The 25,046-nt window shown below is 42.3% G+C and overlaps 1 protein-coding gene across 4 annotated transcripts in view; it reads right to left on the bottom strand.

The window, feature by feature from the left end:
• The window catches only part of LOC122540603 (beta,beta-carotene 9',10'-oxygenase-like), a 45,449-nt gene that overhangs the window by 16,744 nt on the left and 3,659 nt on the right, over positions 1-25,046 (bottom strand). For 2 of the 4 annotated variants that reach the window (XM_043676528.1, XM_043676529.1), the window contains exons 2-5: positions 11,864-12,068; positions 7,402-7,613; positions 7,203-7,318; positions 2,958-3,060 (exon numbers count right to left, since the gene is read on the bottom strand). In XM_043676528.1, the coding sequence (XP_043532463.1) occupies positions 2,958-3,060; positions 7,203-7,318; positions 7,402-7,613; positions 11,864-12,068 (636 nt within the window). Of the gene's footprint in view, positions 1-2,957; positions 3,061-7,202; positions 7,319-7,401; positions 7,614-11,863; positions 12,069-24,840; positions 24,876-25,046 lie in introns of those variants that run through there. The other 2 variants (XM_043676531.1, XM_043676530.1) reach the window with 2 other exon arrangements.

Genomic DNA, 25,046 nt, shown 5'->3' with positions numbered 1-25,046 from the left:
CTGGTAGAGAATTTACTTTCAGAACACCCTCAGTTTAAAAGGATATTTTCCAGTCTCACCTTAATTCTTTGCGCAATTCTCTTCCCTTTGTTGTCACATCAGCAAGCAGTGCAAACAACCTATTACCATTAACATTACCATGACCCTACATGAAGAGCTTTATTGAATCACCTCTGAGCTCCAGTAAAGGAAAAGTTTTTATTTTCTATTAAGTGCAAACTGCAATTTATTATCTATCCCCTCAGCAAATATCTATAAGGTTGTCAAGCATGGTTTGTCATATTATTAGGAAACAATGCTGTTGAAACTTGAACAAAAACAGAAAAATACTGTGCCTACAAGAATGCGTCAGAACTTAAGAATTCTGCAGCGAGCACCCATCTGCCCAAGCCTATCTATCATCCATATGGTTCAAGTCAGGAGAGTGATGATGGAATACTCCCCACTTGCCTTGATGAATGCAGCTCCAACAATACTCAAAAAGCTCAACATATCTAGGACATCCTATCCACCACCTTCAACATTCAATCCTTTCACCACCAATGTACAGTTGCAGCACAATGTACCATCTGCAAGATGCACTGAACTCATCAAGGCTCCTTAGACAGTATCTCCCAAACCCATGATCTCTGCCATCTAGAAGGACAAGTAAACAGGCAGGAGGCTGGAAGAACACTGCAAACCAGGCAGCATCAGGAGGTGGAGAAGTCGACATTTCGGGTGTATCCCATTATCAGGACTGAGGGTGGGTTTGGGGGGAGTTGCAGATAAAGGGATGGCGGGGGCAGGGTGGTGAAGTGGGGATAGGTGAGGACAGGCAAAGGGTACGACCTGGTTGATCGATGGGAGGAATGAATCCAGTTGGTGGCTGGGATGGTGGAAGGGAGGGGGAGGGGCTGAGAAGGAAGTCAGGGGATAAGAGGGGAGGTTATTTGAAATTGGAGAATTCAATGTTGAGTCCTCCGGGCTGTAGGCTGCGCAGGCGGAAGATGAGTTGTTGTTCCTCCAATTTGCAGTGTGGTTTGTTGTGGCAATGGAAAAGGCCAAGGATGGTCATGTCAGAGAGGTGATGAGGATGGGAATTGAAATGGACAGTGACTGGGAGGTCCGGTCAGCCCCTGCGGGCCTGGCTGAGATGCTCGGTGAGCTGTTCCCTAAGTTTACATTTGGTCGCACCGATGTAGAGAAGACCACATCGGGAGCACCTGATGCACTAAACTAGTTTGGAGGAGAGGCAGGTGAACCTCTATCTCAACGAGAAGGACTGTTTGGGGTCCTGGATGGAAGTGAGGGGGGATGGTGTACTGGCAGGTTTTGCAACTTTTCCAGTTGCAGGGAAGGTACCTCGGGGTTTGGAGGAGGGGGGCTGGTGGGGAGAGTGGCTCAAACCAAGGACTGTCAAAGGGAACGGTCCTTACAGAAAGCAGAGAGGGGTGGGGAGGGGAAGATATCCTTGGTGGTGGGGTATAGTTGGAGTTGGCAGAATTGTTTAAGGATGATGCGTTGGATACAGAGACTGGTGGGGTGGTAGGTGAGGACAAGGGGAACTTTGTCATTATTGCATTTGGTGGGGGGAGGTAGTGTGGTGGAGGGCTGTCTGGATAACGTAGGGAGGAAAAGCATTTGTTTAAAATAGGTGGATATCTGGCATGCTCGCGAGTGGAATGTCTCCTCGGCTAAGCGGATGTGGTGGAGGTGGAGGAATTGGGAGAATGGGACACAGTTCTTTCAGAATACTAGATACTGGGTAGGAGGAGGTGGAGTCCAGATAGTTGTGGGAATCTGAAGGTTTGCAGTAAACATCTGTCTGGAGACTGTCGCCAGAGATGGAAATGGAGAGGTCAAGAAAGGGGAGGGAGGTGTCCGAGATGGACCAAGTGAATTTAAGTGCAGGGTGGAAGTTGTGGGCAAAGTCGATGAACTGCTCCAGTTCAGCCTGGTTGCAGGACCCTGCACCGATGCAGTAATCGATGTAAAGGCAGAAGAGTTGGGGTACAGTGCCTGTGTAAGTACTGAAGAGGGACTGTTTGACGTAGCTGACAAAGAGATAGGCTTAACTAGGGCCCATCCTGGTGCCACCCCCTGGATTTGGAGGAAATGAGAGGAAATAAATGAAAAGTTATTAAGGGTGAGGACTGGTTTAGTGAGGCGGAGGAGGGTATTGGCGGAGATGGACTGGATGGGTCTACTGAGAAGGAAGAAGCTGAGGACCTGAAGGCCATCTTTCTGAGGTATGGACATGAATAAGGACTCTACATCCATGGTGAAGATAAAGTGCTGGGGACCAGGGAACTGGAAGTTACTGAAGAGATGGAGGGCATGGCTTGTGTCGCGGATGTTGGTGGGGAGTGCCTGAACTAAGGGGGAGACGATGGAGTCGAGAGAGGATGAGATGAGTTCAGTGGGGCAGGAGCATGCCAAGATGATTGGTCAGCTGGGCTTGTGGATCCTGGGAAGCAGGTAAAACTGGGCAGTGCGAAGATGGGGGACTATGAGTTTGGAGGCAGTGGAGGGGAGATTTCTGGATGCAATGAGGGCACTGACAGTTAAAAAGACGCAGTCTTTACATGTCCCAACAACTTTACATTTGAGGCATAGCTGGCTGCATAGGACCTATGCTGATCCAAACTGTGGATAGATGGAGAACGGAAAGTCCCATAAAATGTCAAATTGCTACAATTATTGAACTATATTCAGATTGTGTGTGGTTAGTCTCTCTAAACACCATTTAACGTGCTGCCCCAGGAAAAAGAATTGTGAAAGTTAGTGTAATGGAACCTGCACAATCAACTGACTGGAAAGGGTCTGACTGATAAACTATGCACAGGACTCTCACTCTCATGAAAATGGGTATCTGACAAAGCTCTATGGTTAGAATGGGACCAGTTCCAAAGAGATTCCAGTCCATTGTTTGTAGAGATGACATATGACTATATGTTGTTAAAGGGCAAATTTACCATTTTTTCCATATGAATTGCCCATATTGTAGGTTGTCCCATCAGGATCGTAATGAGGATGGGCTGTTGCTCCATTGACTGCAATAAATTTGGTCCAATCTACCTAGCAACAAAATCATAAGTGACATAGATAAAGAGCTACCCAGCAATAAAATCATAATGGATGCAGATGAAGAGCTACCTAGCAATGAAATCATAATGGATGCAGATGAAGAGCTACCTAGCAATAAAATCATAAATGACACTGATAAAGATTACTTTTAAAACAGGAAAACATTTTGGTTGCTTGTCATGTACTTGAGAATGCATGTATAATATTTATGATGGAACAGACTGCTTGCTCACCTTAAGATATCTAAATGGAACATAGAACACAGCAATCATCTATATGCCATTGCTATCTAGGCCAGAACCTTTAGACACAAAAGGGTTTTCTTTTACAGGTACAAATTCAAAGGATTCAAAGAGAAATATTAAATGCAGAAGTAGGTGAAATGAATACTGAAGATAGACCAAGACAGAACATGAGAAAAAAGCAGGGTTACAGCAGTTTAATAGATGTGTAAAAAGTCTTCACATTTTATAGTAGTTGGAGGAATGTGAGAAATGAGGCAAGCAGATGTCAATGAACTTGAAAATAAAGTACAAAGACAACTTCTAATAGTTGGACTGAGAGCTAAAGATACGAAAAAGAACTGCTTTAAACCAAGGAGGCTATAAGAATGTGTTTGCAGTTTTAAGTAAACAATTTACTGGAACCCATTGTGAGTTGCATCGACAATGTTGTCTTGTTTTGACAATGAGGGAGACATCCAGAAGAAATGGGCACTGAATGTTTTGCCCAGAGACAATGTTATGATTGGCTTTTCAAATAGGACCAGCTATTGCATACTCATGAGGGCTCAGCATAGTAACAACCATTTGATTGGTTCCTGGGCAGATGACTACTTCCTGCATTTGTGGTCAATAAATGGAAGCTTCTATCTTGTGAAGATAAAGTACCTAAATTTCTTTCTCTCCCACGAGTGTAGAGAAGTAATAGAAACGCTCACTGGTAGCTTTTCTAACTCACCATTTCCTCTGTTGGAATGAGCAAAGAGAAAAAACAACTTGAGCAGCAATGATAGTGCATATCCTCACCCAGAGAATGAAAGATTGTGAAACGCTGTGTCCATAGCCTTGTTATTAGCAAAGAATCAGAAGAAAGATTAGATTCCCTACAGTGTGGAAACAGGCCCTTCGGCCGAATAAGTCCATACTGACCCTCCGAAGAGTAACCCACCCAGACCCAATCCCCTACACTATATTTACCCCTGACATCTAACACTATAGGCAATTTAGCATGGCCAATTCACCTGGCCTGCACATCTTTTGGATTGTGGGAGGAAACCCATACAGTCACAGGGAGAATGTGCAAACTCCACGTAGACAGTTGCCCGAGGCAGGAGTCGAACCCAGATCCCTGGCACTGTGAGGCAACAATGCTAATCACTGAGCCACCATGCTACCCTAAAGCTTAAGGAAAACAATTTATCACTGTCGATGATCTAAACTGCTGCCAGAACCACGCTTCCCTGACATTCTTTGTTTTCTTCCCCATCCATAACATGTGTGTCTTGTCTTGGCTTTCTGTGTGCCTGTTTATATATGTGCATGGGAATTTTGAAGAAAGATATAGGGTTTAAGTGATAGAGCTACATTAGCAATTCATGTTTTTTTGCTGTTAGTAAAAAACTGTTTAATTACAATAAAGAGTTATTTTATTGTTGTTGAGAAAACCTTTTAACTAATTAAGTGGGTGAATTTAAAGATGATTTTAGTCAAATTTCCATGTTTTGATGATTTAATCACATTTCCAGGAATAGTGGGGCATCATTTCCAGATCATTTTAAGTCCATAAGATAAATAAGGAGAATTAGGTCATCTAGTTCATTGAGTCTGCTCTGCCAATCAATCATGGCTGATATGTTTCTTAATGTTTCTCATTCTCCTCCCTTTTCCACATAATTCTTGGTACCACTACCAATCAAAAACCTATCTATCTCTGTTTTAAAGACACTACTTACCTTGGCCTCCACAACCTTCTGTGGCAATGACTTCACCAGATTAACCAGCCTCTGGCTGAAGAAATTCCCCCACATCTCAAAGAGTCATCCCTTCACTTTGATGTTGTACCCCTTAGGCCCGAGTTTGTACTACTAGGGAAAATATCTTTGCCATGTCCCCTCTATCCAGGCTTCTCAGTATTTAATAAGTTTCAATCAGGTCGCATTTCCCCATCCCATCTCTTTAAACTCCATTGACCACAGACCCAGAGTCCTCAATTGCTTGTCATATGACAAGCCTTCACTCCCAGGATTATTCTTATAAATCTCCTCTGGACCCCATCTAATGCCAGCACATCAGAGAACAATGTAGGAAAGTGTGAGATCATACACCTTGACAGGAAGAATAGAAATATGGACTTTTTTTTAAATGGGGAGAAAATTCAGAAGTCTGAAGTGCAAAGAGACTTGGGAGTTCTAGTCCAGGATTCTCTCAAGGTAAACTTGCAAGTCGAGTCAGTAGTTAGAAAGGCAAATGCAATGATGGCATTTACTTTGAGAGGACTTGAATATAAAAGCAGAAATATATTCTGAGGGTCTATAATGCTCTGGTCAGGCCACATTTGGAGTGTTGTGCACAATTTTGGGCTCCATATCTCAGGAAGGATTTACTGGCCCTGGAGCATATTCAGAGGAGGTTCATAAGAATGGTCCCAGGAATGAACAACTTAACATATGAGGAATGTTTGAAGACTCTGGGTCTGTACTCAATGGAGTTTAGAAGGCTGAGGGGAATCTAATTGAAACTTACAGAATACTGAATGGCCTGGACAGATGGGATGCTAGCAAGATGTTTCCATTGGTAGGAGAGACTATGGCCTGAAAGCGCAGCCTTAGAATAAAGGGAAGACCTTTTGGAACATAGATACGAAGAAACTTCTTCAGCCAAAAAGTCATGCATCGATGGAATGTATTGCCACAGAAGGCTGTAGAGGACAGGTTATTGAGTATATTTAAGACTGAGAGAGTTAGGTTCTTGATTGGAAAGGGGATCAAAGGTTATGGTGTGAAAGTGGGAGAATGACATTGAGAAACATTTCAGCCATGATTGAATGGCTGAGCAAACTCGATGGGCTGAATGGCCAAATTTCTGCTCCCATGTTTTATGGTCTATGGTGTTAACCTTCCTTAAGGTTAAGGGGTGCACGGTGGCTCAGTGGTTAGCACTGCTGCCTCACAGAACCAGGACCCGGATTCAATTCCAGCCTCCGGTGACTGTCTGTGTGGAGTTTGCACATTCTCCCTATGTCTGCTTGGTCTGCTCCAGTTTCCTCCCACAGTCCAAAGATTTGCAGGTTAGGTGAATTGACCGTGCTAAATTGCCCATAGTGTTAGGTGCAGTAGTGAGAGGGAAATGGGACTGGGTGGTTTACTCTTCGGAGGGTCGGTGTGGACTTGTTGGGCTGAAGGGCCTGTTTCCACACTGTAGGGGAATCTTATCTAATCTAATTATTGGGTCTAAAACTGCTCACAATATTCCAAATGAAGTCTGGCCAGAGCCTTATACAGCCTCAGCAGTACATCCCTGCTCTTGTATACTATCCCTCTTGAAATGAATGCTAACATTGCATTTGCCTTCCTAACAGCCAACTGAACATGCATGTTAATTTTCAAAAAATTCTGAGTGCCGTCATCCCAGTGAGTTTTAATTGCTTCCCAGAAGAATTCACTTAACAAAAAAGAACCCCAGCACAGAAGATAATCATCACTTTCAGCAAACTGACTTCAATGAAAAGTAAATTTGGACAAGAGCACTGGATAATCAATGCACCACAGCCAGTTGTAACCAAAACTGAGAATTGCCTGCATAGTCTAAGACTTTAATGTAAGTGTGATAGACATGGTGAAAAAGCAAAGAGAGTTGAAAACAATAGATCACCTTTGTTGAAGTTAGCCTTGAGGTCTGAATATATATAACACAGGTATAACATATATATAAGACATAATATGCAATCTTCACATGTCTTCTAAATTATATAAGGTTTCCTAAGTTTCTACACTTGAGATAATTGTACAGATAACCCAAAATATAACCAAACATGCAAAATAGAAATACTAACATCCTAAAGGTTAGTTTTTATATCCAGTGGAAGGATTGTTCTTCACACTTAATCTCATGCAACAATGAAGCAAAGCTTACCTTTTCTATGGTGTCAAGGGTATTGAGGTCCACTTTATGAATAAAATTAGTTTCAGTGGTTGCATAGTAATCTCCTTTGTAGCGTGCAAAGTTCACATTTCCATTATCACTTGCTTCTAAAACAAAATATTTCGAACATTAGTTTTGATCCTCACATGGTTCCAAAGAATGATTACTTGTCTGAACATTTGGCACATACTTGGTATTTCAAATTTGCTCAGGAATCTTGCAAAAATGTTTTTGCAAGGGTCAGGCATTGCTAAAGTTCCAAACTCAGAAACCATGATTCGGTTGTTTGCACTGTTGGTCTGATAGGTTTCACTGCGAAGAAACTTGCTCATGTAGGTTACATTGCCATCTTCAATTCTGAACTGATGCATCAATGCCATACCATCAAACCAATGATTGTACCTAAAGAGAGGACAGACCTGAAGTTTATTAAGTCGTGTTTATTTGCATATTATGTAGTTTGATTAACTATTCTTTGCTAACGTATTATAACATATATATTTATAAGAGGGTGGTTGAGGGCCTTTTTATGTGGCAGATTGATACATTTTACTAACATACAACAAAGAACAGAAACTCAGCAGGTCTGGCAGCAATTGTGGAGAGACAAGCAGAGTTAACATTTCAAGTCCAGTGACCTTTCTTTAGAACTTCTCTGACCAAGAGTCACTGGACTCAAAGCTGTGTCTCTCCCCACAGATGCTGCCAGACCTGCTGAGTTTCTCCAGCAATTTGTTTTTGTTTGCTACATTTTACTGTTCGTTTTCATTACGTAATGGGCCACCCCGCACACTTTTTGCCAGGAATAACTTCAGGTGATGAGTAAAGATCCTTTGTACAATATAACACTGTGACAGCGCGCTAATGATTTTTCTCTTCACAGCACCTATACCAACTTTTCCAATCTTAGCAGCTACTCAACTTGGTTATCAATAAATCCAGTTGTGAGTGGTGGTGGATGATTAAACCAGTCTTTGGAGAAGGAGTCTCCACAAATATCCCCATCCTCAATGCTGGAGTTCCCAACACATCAGTGCAAAAGATAAGGTTGAAGTTTTCACAGCAATCTTCAGCCAGAAGAGTGGATGATCCATTTCAGTCTCCTCCAGTGGTTCCCAGCATTACAGTTACCAGTCTTCAGGCAATTCGATTAATTCCACATGATATCAAGAAATGGTTGGAGGCACTGGATACTGCAAAGTCTATGGGCCCTGACAACATTCTGGCAATAGTACTGAAGGCATGTGCTTCAGAACTTGCCACTCCCCTGGCCAAGTACAGTTCCGTACAGTTACGACACTGGCATCTACCCGATAATGTGGGAAATTGCCCAGGTATGTCCTGTACATAGCAAAGAGGACAAAGCTAACCTGGTGAATTACCAACCCATCAATCTACTGTCGATCATCAGTAAACTGATGGACGGTGTCATCAACAGGGCTATCAAGCAGCACCTGCTCAGCAATAACCTGCTCAGTGACACTCAGTTTGGTTCTGCTGGGGCCACTCAGCTCCTGACCTCATTATAGCCTTGGTTTAAATATGGACAAAAGAGCTGAATTCCAGAGAGGAGGTGAAAGTGACAGCTCTTAACATCAAGGCTACATTTGACCAATTGTGGTATCACAGTGCCCTAACAAAACTGGAATCAATGGGTATCGGGGGACAACTCTTCGGTGGTCAGAGTCATACCTGGCACATAGGAAGATGGTCGTGGTTCTTGGAGGTCAATCATTTCAGCTCCAGGACATCTCTGCAGGAGTTCCTCAGGGTAATGTCCTAGACCCAACCATCTTCAGCTGCTTCACCAATGGCCATTCCTCCATCATAAGGTCAGAAATGGGGATGCTCACTGATGATTGTTCAATGTGCAGCACCATTCATGACTCCTCAGATACTGAAGCAGTCCACAGCCAAATGAAACAAGATCTGGACAATATCCAGGATTGGGCTGACAAGTGGCAAATAACATTTGCGCCACACAAATGCCAGTCCATGACCATCACCAGCAAGAGACAATCTAACCAAGGTCGCTTGACATTCAAAGGTGTTACCATCACTGGATTCCCCCACTGACAACATCCTGGGAGTTATCATTGACCAGAAACTCAACTGGACTGACCACAAAATGCGGTGGCTACAAGAGCAGGTCAGAGGCTAGGAATACTGCAGGCAGTAACTCACCTCCTGACTCCTTAAAGCCTGTCCATCATCCACAAGGCATAAGTCAGGAGTGTGACGGAATACTCCCCACTTGCCTGGATGAGTGCAGACCCAACAACATTCAAGAAGCTTGATGCCATCCAGTACAAAGCAGCCTATTTGATTGGCACCACATCCACAAGCATGCACTCCCTCCACCTCTGACACTCAGTAGCAGCAGTGTGTTTTATCTACAAGATCCACTGCAGAAATTCATCAAAGCTCCTCTGACAGGATCTTCCAAACCCATGTCTACTTCCATCTGGAAGGACAAGGGCAGAAGATACATAGTAACACCATCCCCTACAAATTCTCCTCTAAACCACTCACCATCCTGACTTGGAACTATATCACCATTCCTTCACTGTCGCTGGGTCAAATTCCTGGAATTCTCTCCTTAATAGCATCATGGGACAACCCACAGCTGATGGACTGCAGCGGTTCAAGAAGACAGATCACCATCACCTCCTCAAGTGGCAACTAGGGATGGGCGATAAATGCTGACCCAGTCAGCAATGCCCACACCCCACAAAATGAATAAGTGAAAAAAAATGCATCTGGCAATGGATGGAAAGCATGTATCAAGTTCACCAAGCTTGACTAGGTGATCTGGACACCATCAGTTATGAAGCCTTCTACTGAAAGTATGATTTTGCATATATTGCATTTTTGCTGAAGCTTTCAGTATGGATTCCAGTGCTAGAGGTAACAGTGAACTCTACGTGACACAGGCCATTATCAAGGCCGTTGAATTGAGATTGCTTTCCTGTATAGGAGACAACTCCACTCAAATCTCAGGAAGAAATGTACACATCTGAGCCAATAGGTCACATAATATTCAGATGGAAAATACCAAATGGAATGAAGGGACTTGAATTGTACGGTTTATGTTCTTGTAAAACTACTCCCCTTCTCCAGGCTAAAAAGGGATTAAATTCATTGGCATTTAACAAAGTCACTGGATTCAAAACGCTAATTCTGTTTCACTCTCCACAAATGCTGCCAGATCTGAGTTCTTCCAGCATTCTCCATTTTTATTACTCTTTACTTTTCCAGTGTCTGTCATATTTTGCTTTTATTTAAGGAAATAACTGAATTTGTGGAGTCTTACTTCTACAGATTATTCAATACTTTTAATAAAATTCTTTATTTTTTTTACATTCTTACATCTAATTTTTCTTTGTCTTTCCTGATTTCTCTTTTTTTTCAGTTTGACTTCAAGTTATCTTATTTCCTTTCCTTTAAATAATACATTAATGGCACTATATGCAAGTTATAGGGCTGTCATAGTGCAGTGGTGGTGTCCCTACCTCTGTGCCAGAAGGTCCAGGTTCAAGTCTCCCCTGCTTTGGAGGTGTATCATAAAATGCCTGTACAAGTTAATTAAAAATATGCATAATCGCAGTTATTGTTGTTTAAGATATAGGCTGTGGTCCTGTAGTTCATGTATGATTCAAGCTGACCCATTCTCCTTGTCATGCCATTATCAAGTTACAATCCTTGGAAGTTGAAGCAAATGATTTTAAGTCAAATTTAAGAGGAAAACTGTAGCTACCAGGACATGGTGCGACATGTTGGCTATGGTTAGCACTGCTGCCTTACAGTGCCAGAGACCTGGATTTAATTCAACCCTCAGGTAACAGTCTGTGTGGAGTTTGCATGTTTTCCCCCTGTCTGTGTGGTTTTCCTCCCACAGTCCAAAAGGTGTATGGTTTAGGTGGATTGTCCACAGTGTCTGGAAACATATATAACACACACCAGGTTATAATCCAATAAACCTGTTGGACTATAACTTAGTGTGTGATTTTAAACTTAGTCCAGTCCAATCCAACACTGGCTCCTCCATATCATGGGGACATATAGGTTAGGAGGTTTGGAAAATACAGGGTGGGTCTAGTTGGGATGCGCCTTGCAGGGTTGGTGTCCATTTGGTAGGTTGAATGGCTTGCTTCCACACTGTAGGGATTCCATGACATTCCACAAGCTATTATCTTGAATGTAATTTTTTACCACTGGGAAATGGAAACTCTTTCTTTGGATGTCTAAGGTAGTCTGCAACCGAACGATCCATTTCATATTTTGGCTAACAGCAGGAATTAACAAAAACATTATTAATGAACCCATCATGACACAATTCAGAATGGATGGAAGTTTAACCTAGACCTCTAGCCCAGAGGGGGAGACACTACCATGGCACCATGAGACCTTCTGTCATTGGCATCATGCTGTAACCATCTGAACCATCCTGCCTTGCTTGTTGGTGAATACCAAATTAATGCTCATCATCTGAATACAATGAACCCCCAAGGGATACACAACTGATCCAAGTACGTCAATATAGAAGTGTCATTTCAATCAATCTGTTCTCCTAGTACTGTTACTATTGTACAACCCTCTTCAGAACACACATAGGTTTTTCTGTAATATCACACACAGAAGGACACACTTACATGTCATTTCCAAATTCAAATTTTCCAGGCCCATTTCTCAGCAGCTTTCCTCTTAACCATTTCGGAATTTCCCCTTTGACTTTCACTGGAATGGGTTCGGGGGTTTCTTCCACAGTCATAAACAGAGATGCTACACTCTCTCGCCCCTTTTTCCTGCTGTAGTATATTGGCTCCTTCTTTGCATTTGGAAAGAGCTGCCTCAGACCTAAAAAGAATACAGATCCAAACTAGATTCTGTTGTGACATAGTTCTGACATTGACAGTGAATTATAGCCTTTGTACTAGGGCTTTTCAACATTTATTCAGCATGAGAGAGTGTGCTTGTACAAAATATATTTTGCATTGTAAAATGCTTCAGACAGCAGCAGCTTAGTCTATGAAATCCAGGAAGTGGGTACTTGGCACATCATATCTTTGCTAGTGCAAGCTTTATATCAATGCCATCTGTTCTAGTCATTTCATTTCCTCATACCCTTGATTAATTTTCACCAAGTATTTGCATAGCATTTTCATCATTGCATGGTTTTCATAATCATTAATACAACCCATTTTCAACTGACTCTTTTCATGGAGAACATCTAAATAATGGCCTGGGTTTTGAACTTCAATGCAGCTGACAGCAATTTCTTGAATGTGCAAATGCAGTCAAATACAGATATCCTGAAGCCAATGCCAGTGACTCTGTGTATACCCACAAGGTGCTCAGATGACATATCTCTAATTATCCAATCAATTATAAACAAGTGAACTGTTGAGAATTTGATGTTTTATGCTATTAACATTGAAATTGCTGTCAGATTCAGAAGATTAATGAAGTCAAATTCAAAATCTAAGACCTTTTCAATGCAAGAATTATAGATGTCCCTGACTTCATGAATGTCTGACTCACGAAAGCATGTACTTACAAATAAAACCCTGTATTACTGTAAATTTTAATGATTTAATGTGTGGTTGTACGTACAAGCAGATATGTTATATTGTACTGTATTGGGTTCCAACTTGTGTACAAATCAATTTAGAAATGTGCTCAAGAACAAATATGGAAGCCCCACCAGTGCAACAATGAATGACACATGAAGACTAGAATCAAGCAAACCACAGAATGTTCAAGGCAAGAAAACGTTCCTGTGTTTGGGACTGCCTTGAGTAGTCATGCATGATTTGCAGCCTTACAATTTGGAAAGACCTGATGGTAGAATCACTATCCTGTTCCTGCTTCCTCTCCAAATGGCAGCAGAGCAGGATTGAGAGACAGTTAAAGGCAATGAGGAATTTACGACAGCAAGGGGATGTGATGGATGGCAGTTATAGGAAGGGGGAAAAGTCACATAGATGGGTTAACTCCAGGAAAGGTAAGAGAGGTAGGCAGTTAGTGCAGGAGTCATCATTGGCTATCCCTATTTCAAACAGGTATGTTGTTTTGGAAAATGAAGGGGGTAATGGATTCTCAGGGGAACATAGCATGAACAGTCAAGTTTCTGATATTGAGACTGGCTCTAATGCAATGAGGGGTAGGTCAGATTCCAAGAGATCGATTGTGTTAGGGGACTCCCAGAATGGTGTGTTGCTTCCCTGGTGCCAAGAACAAGGATGTCTCAGAGAGGGTGCAGAATGTTCTCAAGGGGGAGAGAGGCCAGCAGGAGGTCATTGTATACATTGGAACCAATGACATAGGAAGGGAAAAGGTTGAGATTCTGAAGGGAGATTAGAGTGAGATAGGGAGAAATTTAAAAAGGAGGTCCTCAAGATTAGTAATATCTGGATTATTCCCGGTGATATGAGTTAGTGAGGGCAGGAATAGAGGGATAGAGCAGGTATATAGGAGAAGGATTCACATTGTTGGATCATTGGAAGCTCTTTTGGGGTAGAAGTGACCTGCACAAGAAGGACAAATTGCACCTAAATTGGAAGGGGACTAATATACTGGCAGGGAGATTTGCTAAAGCTGCTTGGGAGGATTTAAACTAGTAAGGTGGGGGGCTGGGACCCAGGGAGATAGTGTGAAAAGAGATCAATCTGAGAATGGTACAGTTGAGAACAAAGGCGAGTCAAACAGTCAGGGCAGGCAGGGACAAAGCAGAGAACAAGGTAGGACTGATAAATTAAACTGTATTTATTTCAATGCAAGGGGCCTAACGGGGAAGGCAGATGAACTCAGGGCATGGTTAGGAACATGGGACTGGGATATCATAGCAATTAGAGAAACATGGCTCAGGGATGGACAGGACTGGTGCTTAATATTCCAGGATACAAATGCTACAAGAAGGACAGAAAAGGAGGCAAGAGATGTGGGGGAATGGTGTTTTTGATTACAGCTGTACCGAGGGTTGATATTCCCAGAAATACATCCAGGGAAGTTATTTGGGTGGAACTGTGAAATAAGAAAGAGATGATCACCTTATTGGGATTATATTATAGATCTCCTAATAGTCAGAGGGAAATTGAGAAACAAATTTGTAAGGAGATCTCAGTTATCTGTAAGAATAATAGGGCGATTATGGTAGGGGATTTTAACTTTGCAAACATAGACTGGGACTGCCATACTGTTAAGGGTTTAGGTGGAGACGAATTTGTTTAGTGTGTGCAAGAACATTTTCTGATTCAGTATGTGAATGTACCTACTAGAAAAGATGTAAAACTTGACCTACTGTTGGGAAATAAGGCAGGGCAGGTGACTGAGGTGTCAGTGGGGGTGCACTTTGGGGCCAGCGACCATAATTCTATTTGTTTTAGAATAGTGATGGAAAAGGATAGACCAGATCTAAAAGGTGAAGTTCTAAATTGGAGGAAGGCCAATTTTGAGGTATTAGACAAGAACTTTCAAAAGCTGACTGGTGGCAGATGTTTGCAGGTAAAGGGATGGCTGGAAATCCTTCAGAAATGAGATAACGAGAGTCCAGAGAAAGTATATTCCTGTTAGGGTGGAAGGAAAGGCTGGTAGGTACAGGGAATGCTGGATGACTAAAGAAATTGAGAGTTTGGTTAAGAAAAAGAAGGAAGCATACGTCAGGTATGGACAGGATAAATCGAGTGAATCTTAGAAGAGTATAAAGGCAATAGGAGTATACTTAAGAGAGAAATCAGGAGGGTAAAAAGGGGACATGAGATAGCTTTGCAAATAGAGTTAAGGAGAATCCAAAGGGTTTTTACAAAGACATTAAGTACAAAAGGGTAACTAGGGAGAGAATAGGACCCGTCAAATATCAGCAAGGCGACCTTTGTGTGGAGCCACAGAAAATAGGCGAGATACTAAACAAGTATTATGCATCAGTAAAAGGATGTGGAAAAGGACATGGAAGATATAGAATCTCGGGGAATAGATGGTGACATCTTGAAAAATGTCCAGATTACAGAGGAGGAAGTGTTTGATGTCTTGATACGTAAAAAGGTGGATAAATCCCCAGGACCTGATCAGGTGTACCCGAGAACTCTGTGGGAAGCTAGGGAAGTGATTGCTGGGCCTCTTGCAAAGATATTTGTATCATCTATAGTCACAAGTGAGGTGCCAGAAGACTGGACATTGCCTAACGTGGTGCCACTGATTAAGAAAGGTGGTAAGGACAAGCCAGGGAACTATAGACCAGTGAGTCTGATCTTGGTGGGCAAGCTATTGGAGGGAATCCTAGGGACAGGATGTACATGTATTTGGAAAGGCAATGACTGATTAGGGATAGTCAACATGGCTTTGTGCGTGGAAAATCATGTCTCACAAATTTGATTGAGTTTTTAGAAGAAGTAACAAAGAGAATTGATGAGGGCAGAGTGGTAGGTATGATTTATATGGACTTCAGTAAGGTGTTTGACAAGGTTCCCCATGGGAGACTGGTTAACAAGACTAGATCTCATGGAATACAGGGAGAACTAGCCATTTGGAAACAGAACTGGCTCAAAGGTAGAAGACAGAGGGTGGTTTTTCAGTTTGGAGGCCTGTGACCAGTGGAGTGCCACAAGGATCAGTGCTGGGTCCACTATGTTTCATCACTTACATAAATGATTTGGATGCGAGCATAAGTGGTACAGTTAGTAAGTTTGCAGATGATACCAAAATTGGTGATGTAGTGGACAACAAAGAAGGTTACCTCAGATTACAACTGGATCTTGATCAGATGGGCCAATGGGCTGAGAAGTGGCAGATGGAATCTAATTTAAATAAATGTGAGGTGCTGCATTTTAGGAAAGCAAATCTTAGCAGGACTTATACTCTTAATGGTAAGGTCCTGGGAGTGTTGTTGAACAAAGAGACCTTGGATTGCAGGTTCATAGCTCCTTGAAAGTGGAGTCGCAGGTAGATAGGATAGTAAAAAGGGCGTTTGGTATGCTTTCCTTTATTGGTCAGAGTATTGAGTACAGGAGTTGGGAGGTCATGTTGCGGCTGTTAGGCCACTGTTGGAATATTGCATGCAATTCCGGTCTCCTTCCTATCGGAAAGATGTTGTGAAATTTGAAAAAGTTCAGAAAAGATTTACAAGGATGTTTCCAGGGTTGGAGGATTTGAGCTGAATTGAATTGAATTGAATTGATCGTCACGTGTACCTAGGCACAGTGAAAAGTTTTGTCTTGTGACCAACACAGGTAGATCACAGAGTTAAGTCGTATAAATAAGTAAATAATAGGTAAACAGCCGCAAAAACAAAAACACTGATACAGGCGAATGTTAAGAGTTTGTGAGTCCATTCAGTATTCTAATAACAGTAGGGTAGAAGCTGATGTGAAACCGGCTGCTGCGTGTGTTCAGGCTTCTGTACCTTCTCCCCGATGGTAGAGGTTGTGGGAAAAGCTTTGCCAGGGTGGGATGGATCTTTAAGAATGTTGGCAGCCTTTCCTTGACAGCGGGCCTGGTAGATGGATTCTATAGATGGGAGGTTGGCCTTTGTGACACCACTCTCTGTAACCGGCTCTGATCTTGAATGGTACAGTTTCCATACTAGGTAGTGATACATCCAGACAGGATGCTCTCGATGGTGCACCTATAAAAGTCGGCACGGGTATTCACCGTCATGCCAAATTTCCTCAGCTACCTGAGGAAGAAGAGATGTTGTTGGGCCTTTGTAACCAGTGCTTCCACATGAAAAGTCCAAGAAAGCTTGTTGTGAATGACCACTCCCAGGAGCTTGACACTCTTCACTCGTTCCACTCTGTGCTGTTAATGTGAAGGGGGGCATGAGTAAATCCTGTCGAAAGTCAATAATGAGTTCCTTCGTTTTGCTGGCATTGAGAGCTAGGTTGTTCTCAGTGCACCATTTTTCCAGGTCTTCCATCTCCCGTCTGTTACCTGTTTCGTCGCCATCTGAGATTCAATTGACTATGTGTCATCAGCGAACTTGTAAATGGTATTAGTCTGGTATTTGGTGACACAGTCATGGGTATACAGTGAGTTCAGTAGGGGGCGGAGTATGCACTCCTGGGGAGCTCCAGTGTTGAGTATTAGTGAGGATGAAATATTGTCCCCAATCTTCACTGATTGTGACCTGTGGGTCAGGAAACTGAGGATCCAGTTGCAGAGAGTTGGGCTTAGTCCGAGATCACTAAGTTTAGTAATCAGTCTCGAAGGGATAATAGTGTTGAAGGTTGAACTGTAGTCAATGAGTAGGATTCTTACGTAACTGTTCTTGGTGAGAAGGCATTCTAGAGAGGAATGAAAGGCAAGTTATATGGCATCTGACATGTATCTGTTGGATGGTATGCAAACTGGAGTGGGTCAAGAGTAGTGGGGATGCTGGAGTTGATTATTGCTATGACCAGCCTTTCAAAGCCCTTCATGACCACCGAAATTAGGGCCACTGCTATAGGAGAGGTTGAATAGGCTGGGGCTGTTTTCCCTGGAGCATCGGAGGCTGAGGGGTGACCTTATAGAGGTTTATAAAATCATGAGCGGCATGGATAGGGTAAATAGACAAAGTCTTTTCCCCGGGGTGGTGGGGTGGGGTGTCCAGAACTAGAGGGCCTGGGTTTAGCGTGAGAGTGGAAAGATATAAAAGAGACCTAAGGGGCAACTTTTTCACGCAGAGGGTGGTATGTATATGGAATGATCTGCCAGAGGAAGTGGTGGAGGCTAGTACAATTGCAACATTTCAAAGGCATCTGGATGGATACATGAATAGGAAAGGTTTGGAGGGATAAGGGGCAGATGCTGGCAGGTGGGACTAGATTTTATTGGCATATCTGATCGGCATGGACAAGTTGGACCGAAGGGTCTGTTTCTGTGCTGTACATCTCTATGACTCTGTGACTCAATTACTCCTCAGCTGGAGCTCATCCAGTGTCCATTTCTTTTCCTTTTTAAAAAATTTTGCAGTTATTTTCCTTCTTTCTTACTTTCCATCCTTAAGGCTCGAATAAAGTTATTGCTGGAGGCACGGTTGCTCAGTGGTTAGCATTGCTACCTCAGAGCACCAGGGAGCTGAGTTCAATTCCTGCCTTGGGCAGCAGTCTGTGTGGAGTTTGCACATTCTCCCTGTGTCTGTGTGGGTTTCTCCCACAGTCCAAAGATGTGCAGGTCAGGTGAATTGGCCTTGCTAAATTGCTCATAGTGTTAGGTGCAGCAGTCAAAAGGGAATGGGTCTGGGTGGTTTGCTCTTTGGAGGGAAGTTGTGGACTTGTTGGGCCAAAGGGCCTGTTTCTTCACTGTCGGCCTTGAGGTGAAGAGGCTAATTGTAGTCTGGAGGCTAAGTACCAGCAGGAAGGAACTATTATTCTTAATGTTAATATTTCCGTATTTTTCTTATTTATTTCCATGACGTTGTACTTTCATACCTGAGATGGCAAGAAGGTCTTAATGCTGGATTTTTGATTTCTTTACTCCCCTCATCCTTCCCCAAGAATTTGTGTTTAAGATTCTACAATGTTTGTAAGCTTAGATTCCCTACAGTGTGGCCCAATCAGTCCACACGAACCCTCCGAAGAGTAACCCACCCAGACCCCTCTGACTAATGCACCTAACACTAATTTTAGCATGGCCAATTTCACCTGACGGTGAGTGTGAGGGGAAACACACACACAGTCACCAAAGGCTGGAATCGAACCTGGGACCCTGGTGCTGTGAGGCTAATCACTGAGCCACCATGTAAATGGCGACATAAACTGTACACGGGAACACATATGACAATAAAGCTCATTCTAATTCAAAGAATGCTGAGCAGACTGATGATTGTATTACTGATGTTGGGAACTCTGCCAAGGAACCAGCAAGAAATAACTACTGTGGAAATGACTGCAGCACATCTTCGCCGACTTGTTAGTCTCAGTTGATCAAACTCTCACTCTCTCCAGAGTCTATCGATAAAGTAAAATCGTTGCTGTTCACACTGACCCTCATATTCGAACCTGAAACCTCGATATAACCTTTTTTCTCAACCGTGCTTTTTTTGTCAATCTCTGTTTGCTTTTTGTACATTGGCACCATAGAGAAAACGTTTTTAATTGCAGCAAAATTTACAGCGTCGGTGCTGTGGGCCTAAGTTGGACGGGAGTTCGTGTTGCAGAGAGAGAGGGGGGACAGAGATGCTGAGTGTAAACCGATGTCAGGAAGAGACAGACAGTGTTCGGGTAAAGGGAACATTACAAGGTATGAGGACCAGCTTAGGTCTGCAGGAAGCATCCCTCCATGTCCATGACCAGTACTTTAAAAACAATCATCTCATGAAGCCTATTCCCAGTCGCTGAGTTTCACGAGGTGTGCTAAAATTTGTTATTTAAAAAAAAAACAGAATGACTGCTGAACTGAAAAGCGGAACATTGGAGGAACCGATTTTTTTTCTAACTTCACATTACAGCCCTTCATCTTACGCGGAGGTTGCCTTCAGGCTAAAATTGCACGTATGTGCGTTTTCCCTGATACACTTTGATAGAAGCAAAACATATTTTATCGAAACCTTACATCACAACATCTCAATTAAATCTGTCGTGACGGACTTTTCAAAATAAAAGCCCTGGCAGAGTTGCTGAAATGCTCACCTTCTGACGCACACAAATATCCTATTCCTCACATAATGCTTTAAAAATAAAACCTTAATAGTACGTATTTGTAAATTTGTTTCATCTTTTAGTTGAATTTCTCAGCATTGGTTCAATTAAAAAGAAAATAAATTGTCTTCAGTCAGGACTGTATACGCTTAAAATGGGAGATTCAAACATGTGCTATCTTTCTGCAACAATTAAAAAAGTAGAATATCAGATTGCTGCTGTTAGGGGTCTAGAAACATTCATGCCTGATTTTAATCTTATATTCATAAGATAGAGGGGCAGAATTAGGCCATTCGGCCCATCGACCCTGCTCCACTATTCGGTCATGGCTGGTATGCTCCTCACCCTCATTTTCCTGCCTTCCCTCCATATCCCTTCAACCCATCACCAATTAAAAATCTGTCTAACTCCTCCCTCAATTTACTCACTATCTCAGAATCCACTGCACTCTGGGGCAGTGAATTCCACAGATTCACAACCCTTTGGGAGAAGTAGTCTCTCCTCTGTTTTAAATTTGCTGCCCCTTATCCAAAGACTATGACCTCTCATCCGAGAATGCCCCACAAGAGGAAGCATCCGCTCCATGTCTATTTTAGCCACACCTTTTATCATCTTGAATATCCCCATTTGATCTCTCCTCCTTCTTCTCAATTCCAGACAGTATAGGCCTTTGTGCTGCAAGATGATTCTTATGGCCACAACTAAGAGACACCGCGTTGATGGGACATAGAGGACAGCCAACTCAATAATCTACTGCCAAATCTAGTTGCACTATCAGTTCCTGCTCTCCTGCTATCACATCCTTAAAAGGTCTGGGCCACAAGACTGTACATTATTCCAGGAGTATCTTGGAATGCAATCCTGGATTCCTTATTTGACTGCAAATCATCTTCTTGAATCTCTCCCTCCTATCTTCACCACCCACACCTCCAACAATTGGAAGAGCTCATGGTCTTTCTTTGTTGTTAAGATTTAAACTTCTCATGTGTATATTTCCATTCAATATGATTGATCTTCGGCCACAGCTCCACTTTGCGGATTGTTCCCTAAATTCTCTGAGGGATCCCAACCTCATCCAGACTTGAATATACTCAATGACAGATCACCTACAATATTCTAAGGTTGAGAATTCCCAAAAGAAGAAATTCTAAAATGAAGAAATTTCCCTTTATCTCAGTCTAAAATAATCTTTCACTTATTCTGAGGGTCTGCCCTCATATTCTCGAATCCCTAACCAATGCAGCTAACCTCTCTCAATATCCAGTCTACCAAATTTCTTCATAATTTTGTGTTTCATGAGAGCACCTCATGTCCTTCCAAAACCTTAAGAGTACAGAGCACTTCATTATAAGACAATTTCTCATCTCAGTGAACACTGAGAATTACCAGTCAGCTGCCACTGCCACTTCCCTTCTTTCCACTAAAACACTGGGACAAACTTATTCGAAGGTCTCTCCCTACTGCGCCTCGAACTCGCGTATCTCTCTCGATCTACCCTGTCTCCCCTTAAGGCCTCACTATGTTTAACTTGTTAATGAGATCTGCCTCCTGCTCCCTTGACCATATTCCCATTAATTTGCATAAGATCATAAGAAAATGGACAGGCGTAGACCATTCAGCCCATTAGCTCGTTTTTGCCTCCTTTAGGATTACGACTGATCCAACGTTCTTCAAATCCACTTTCCCGCATTTTCCACATAGCTTTTGATTTCCTTGCTGATCAAGAATTTACCTATCACATCCTTAAAAGGTCTGGGCCACTCAAATTCTCTTCATTAGCTGTCAATGGTTTTCTCACTTCCAGTACCCCCTCTTTCAAATCTGTTGGTATCATCCAATTGCTGATCGACACTCACCTTGCTAAATAACTGATAAATGCCCAGCATTTGACAAATTTTAAACTATACTGACAGAGCAGTAGGACTTGTCTTCCATTTGGTCAGAGCTACAATGTGATTTTCGCAAATTATGAATTTCTATTGCATTAATTTTTATGTGAATATAAAATATTTTCTTTGCAGAGGTAAAAAGGTTGATTAAGGAGTCTATGGGTTGGATCGCATTGCTGATTTTCCATTCAACATGTACTATTCCCCCATTCTAAGTAAACAACTATTGGTGTTACAAGCAGAAAATTTGCAACCATCCAAAGTTTTGGTTTTAGTTGCAATTCAAAATAGTAAGTATTTAAATGTTCCAAAAATGTAGAGTATATGCAATATCTAATATTGAGACCATTTTTGGATTTTATTTTAGGCCCTCTTATTTAATCATCTTTCTCATCTGAGAATTGATCTCTGTAACATTTCAACTGAAAGTTTTCAGAACAAATTGCAAGAGTATAATCACACTGTGATCTGAAACTCTTTACCATTTTGTGGATAAGATCACTTTAAATCTAAATCATAAAAAGGAAAAACATGTCATTGGTAGGAATTATTACCAGATGACTTTCTCATGGTTATTTTTTCAATTCCCTTTCCTCAGCATTTGCCACAACACACTTAAAATGTTAAAGGACTATCAGATAGTAATATTTTCTTGAACTATAACTTCCTCTAGCAAAATATTATGCGTTCAGCCCTTGTTAGACCCACCATACCCTTGCTGCCATTTTCATCTCTAAGTCAGAGCTGTACATTAATTTTGCAATATGGGCTTCTTACCCGACCCAAACTTGAGTATCTGACTCCACTTCCTCTCTGATGATTACCAATTTCCACATCCGCAATATTGCCTATCACATACTATTACTGCTGAAAGCCTCATTTATGTCTGTCATCTCCAGTGTCTCCTAATCAGATTCCTACCTTTTATTTTCCATATATTTTGGTTAATGAAAAATTATGGTTTACCTTTCACCAAGTCTAATTCAATTTGTTAATTCATTAAGGGTGGCACGGTAGCTCAGTGGTTAGCACTGCTGCCTCATAGCATTAGGGTCCCAGGTTCAGTTCCAGCCTTGGATGACTGTCTGTGTGGAGTTTGCACATTCTCCCCATGTCTGTGTGGGTTTCCTCCCACAGTCCAATATGTGCAGGTCAGGTGAATTGGCCATGCTAAATTCCCCATAGTGTTAGGTGCATTAGTCAGAGGGGAATGGGTCTGCGTGGGTTATTCTTCAGAGGGTCAGTTCGGACTTGTTAGCCCGAAGGGCCTGTTTCCACACTGTAGGGAATCTAAACTCTGCCCTTAATAATCTATATTACCGTCCATCTTCCCCCATATGTTAAAATCCTTATATTGCCTTTCCATCCTCCATTCATATCTTTAATTTACTTCAGTCTATTAATCTCCCCCTCCCTCTCAACTTTATATTCCCTACTTTGATTTCATAAATGTCTTATTTTTGTCCTATCATTAGCAGACATGTAAATAGCCACATGACCTCTGTACTCTGTAATTCCCTTCATAAACTCTTCTGTTTCTATATGTTCCTCTTCTCCTTTAAGACATTCTTTAAATCCACTTTTTTAATAAACTTCTGATCCTCCAATGTAATATCTCCATCTTCAGCTCAGTATAAATAATTTAATTTGGCCCTGTTATCTTTCTCCATTAAAAAAGACTCAAATTGTTCTTTGCCATCACCAACACTTGCAGCTAGTTTTAGTGGCTATCTGCAATTACATAGTTACCACCTAATATTTTAATTATCTTTTGCGCTTTTTAATTATCAAAAAACCTTATTCTCTGGCTAGAGTCCATCCCATTCACTAGCAACTGCCTGAAGCTGATCCAGTCATTTTGCAGACTGGCTATTATGTTTGACAAACAGCACAAGGTTTCATGCATATTGCTACTAGAATCTCCTAGAACCAACATCAACAATTCACCTGACTTAGCCCTTGCCTCAGTTAACATGTTGCTGAAACCGTCACCCATGCCTTTGTTACCTTAGGGTTTAGCTATTCTGTCGCACCTCTATATGGAGGATGGAAACATAATGTAAGGATTTAAACATAAAGGTCAAATATTGGGGGGAGATGGCAGCCACTATAGATTATTGAGGGTAGAATTAGTGAATTGAGTTAGATTTGGTGAAAGATAAACAATTTTTGATTAATCAAAACGTATGGAAAATAAAAGATAGGAATCTGAATAGGATAGCATTCCAATAGTTGAGACTGGATATGACAGTCATGGATAAGGCTTTCAGCAGCAATAATATGAATCAATGTTATCGACTGAAAATTTAAGATTATTTGAAACTTTTCTGTATGGGTAGCACAGTGGTTACTACTGCTGCCTCACAGTGGCAGGGTCCCAGGTTCGATTCCAGCCTCAGGCCACTGTCTGTGTGGAGTTTCACATTCTCCCCGTGTCTGTGTGGGTTTCCTCCCACAGTCCAAAGATGTGCAGGTCAGGTGAATTGGCCATGTTAAATTGCCCGTAGTGTTACGTGCATTAGTCAGTGGGAAATGGGTCTGGATGGGTCACTCTTAGTAAGGTCAGTGTGGACTGGTTGGGCCGAAGGGCCTGTTTCCACACTGCAGGAAATCTAATCTGTGTGTGGAGTTTGCACGTTCTCTCTGTGTCTGAGTGAGTTTCCTCCCACAATCCAAAAATGTGCAGGTTAGGTGGATTGTCCATGACAAATGCAGGGTTGTGGAGGTTAGAAGCTCTTCAACCATGTCATGAAACAAACTCAGTACCACAGCCACATTTGCTTCCTCAGTGCATGCCTCCATAACCAACTCATCCCACACGGACTCCGAACCACCTTTAAACCAGCAGAGTTCGGACCCGAACAGGACAAACAGTACAGACTACAGATTCAAAAACACCAGCAACAGTTCTCCATCAAGATCCTCCGCTCCACGCTTGCAGCAATGCGCCGGCACCTAACCTCTCTACAGTCTGCCCTGCCTCAGCTGAGGGCCACACTCTCTCAGAATTGCAAAGGACCCACTCTGTACTACATCCTCAGGAGAATTCATACTCTCAACAAACAGTATTTCAATTCCATCTCAAACATCAAAAACTGTAAGTACAACAAACTTTTATCTACCCACCTCCATAACCAGCGCTCCTCAAACATTCCAGAAGATTCCCCTGGCCTCGGAAACACCATTAGCCATGCGGCTGATGCAGCTACCACCCCCACGCTGATTGATGATGTCACTTCTGCCCCCATCATGGCCACTCCCACAGCCACTTCCGGCCCTCACATCACCGCCGATGCCACACGCTCAGTGACTTCCGCCACCCCTACTGCCGT

This window comes from Chiloscyllium plagiosum, chromosome 35 (genome assembly GCF_004010195.1).
Source record: "Chiloscyllium plagiosum isolate BGI_BamShark_2017 chromosome 35, ASM401019v2, whole genome shotgun sequence".
Classification (NCBI taxonomy): Eukaryota; Metazoa; Chordata; class Chondrichthyes; order Orectolobiformes; family Hemiscylliidae; genus Chiloscyllium; species Chiloscyllium plagiosum.
The sequence above is the reverse complement of the archived record's forward strand: the minus strand, read 5'-3'. Positions and strand labels throughout refer to the sequence as shown.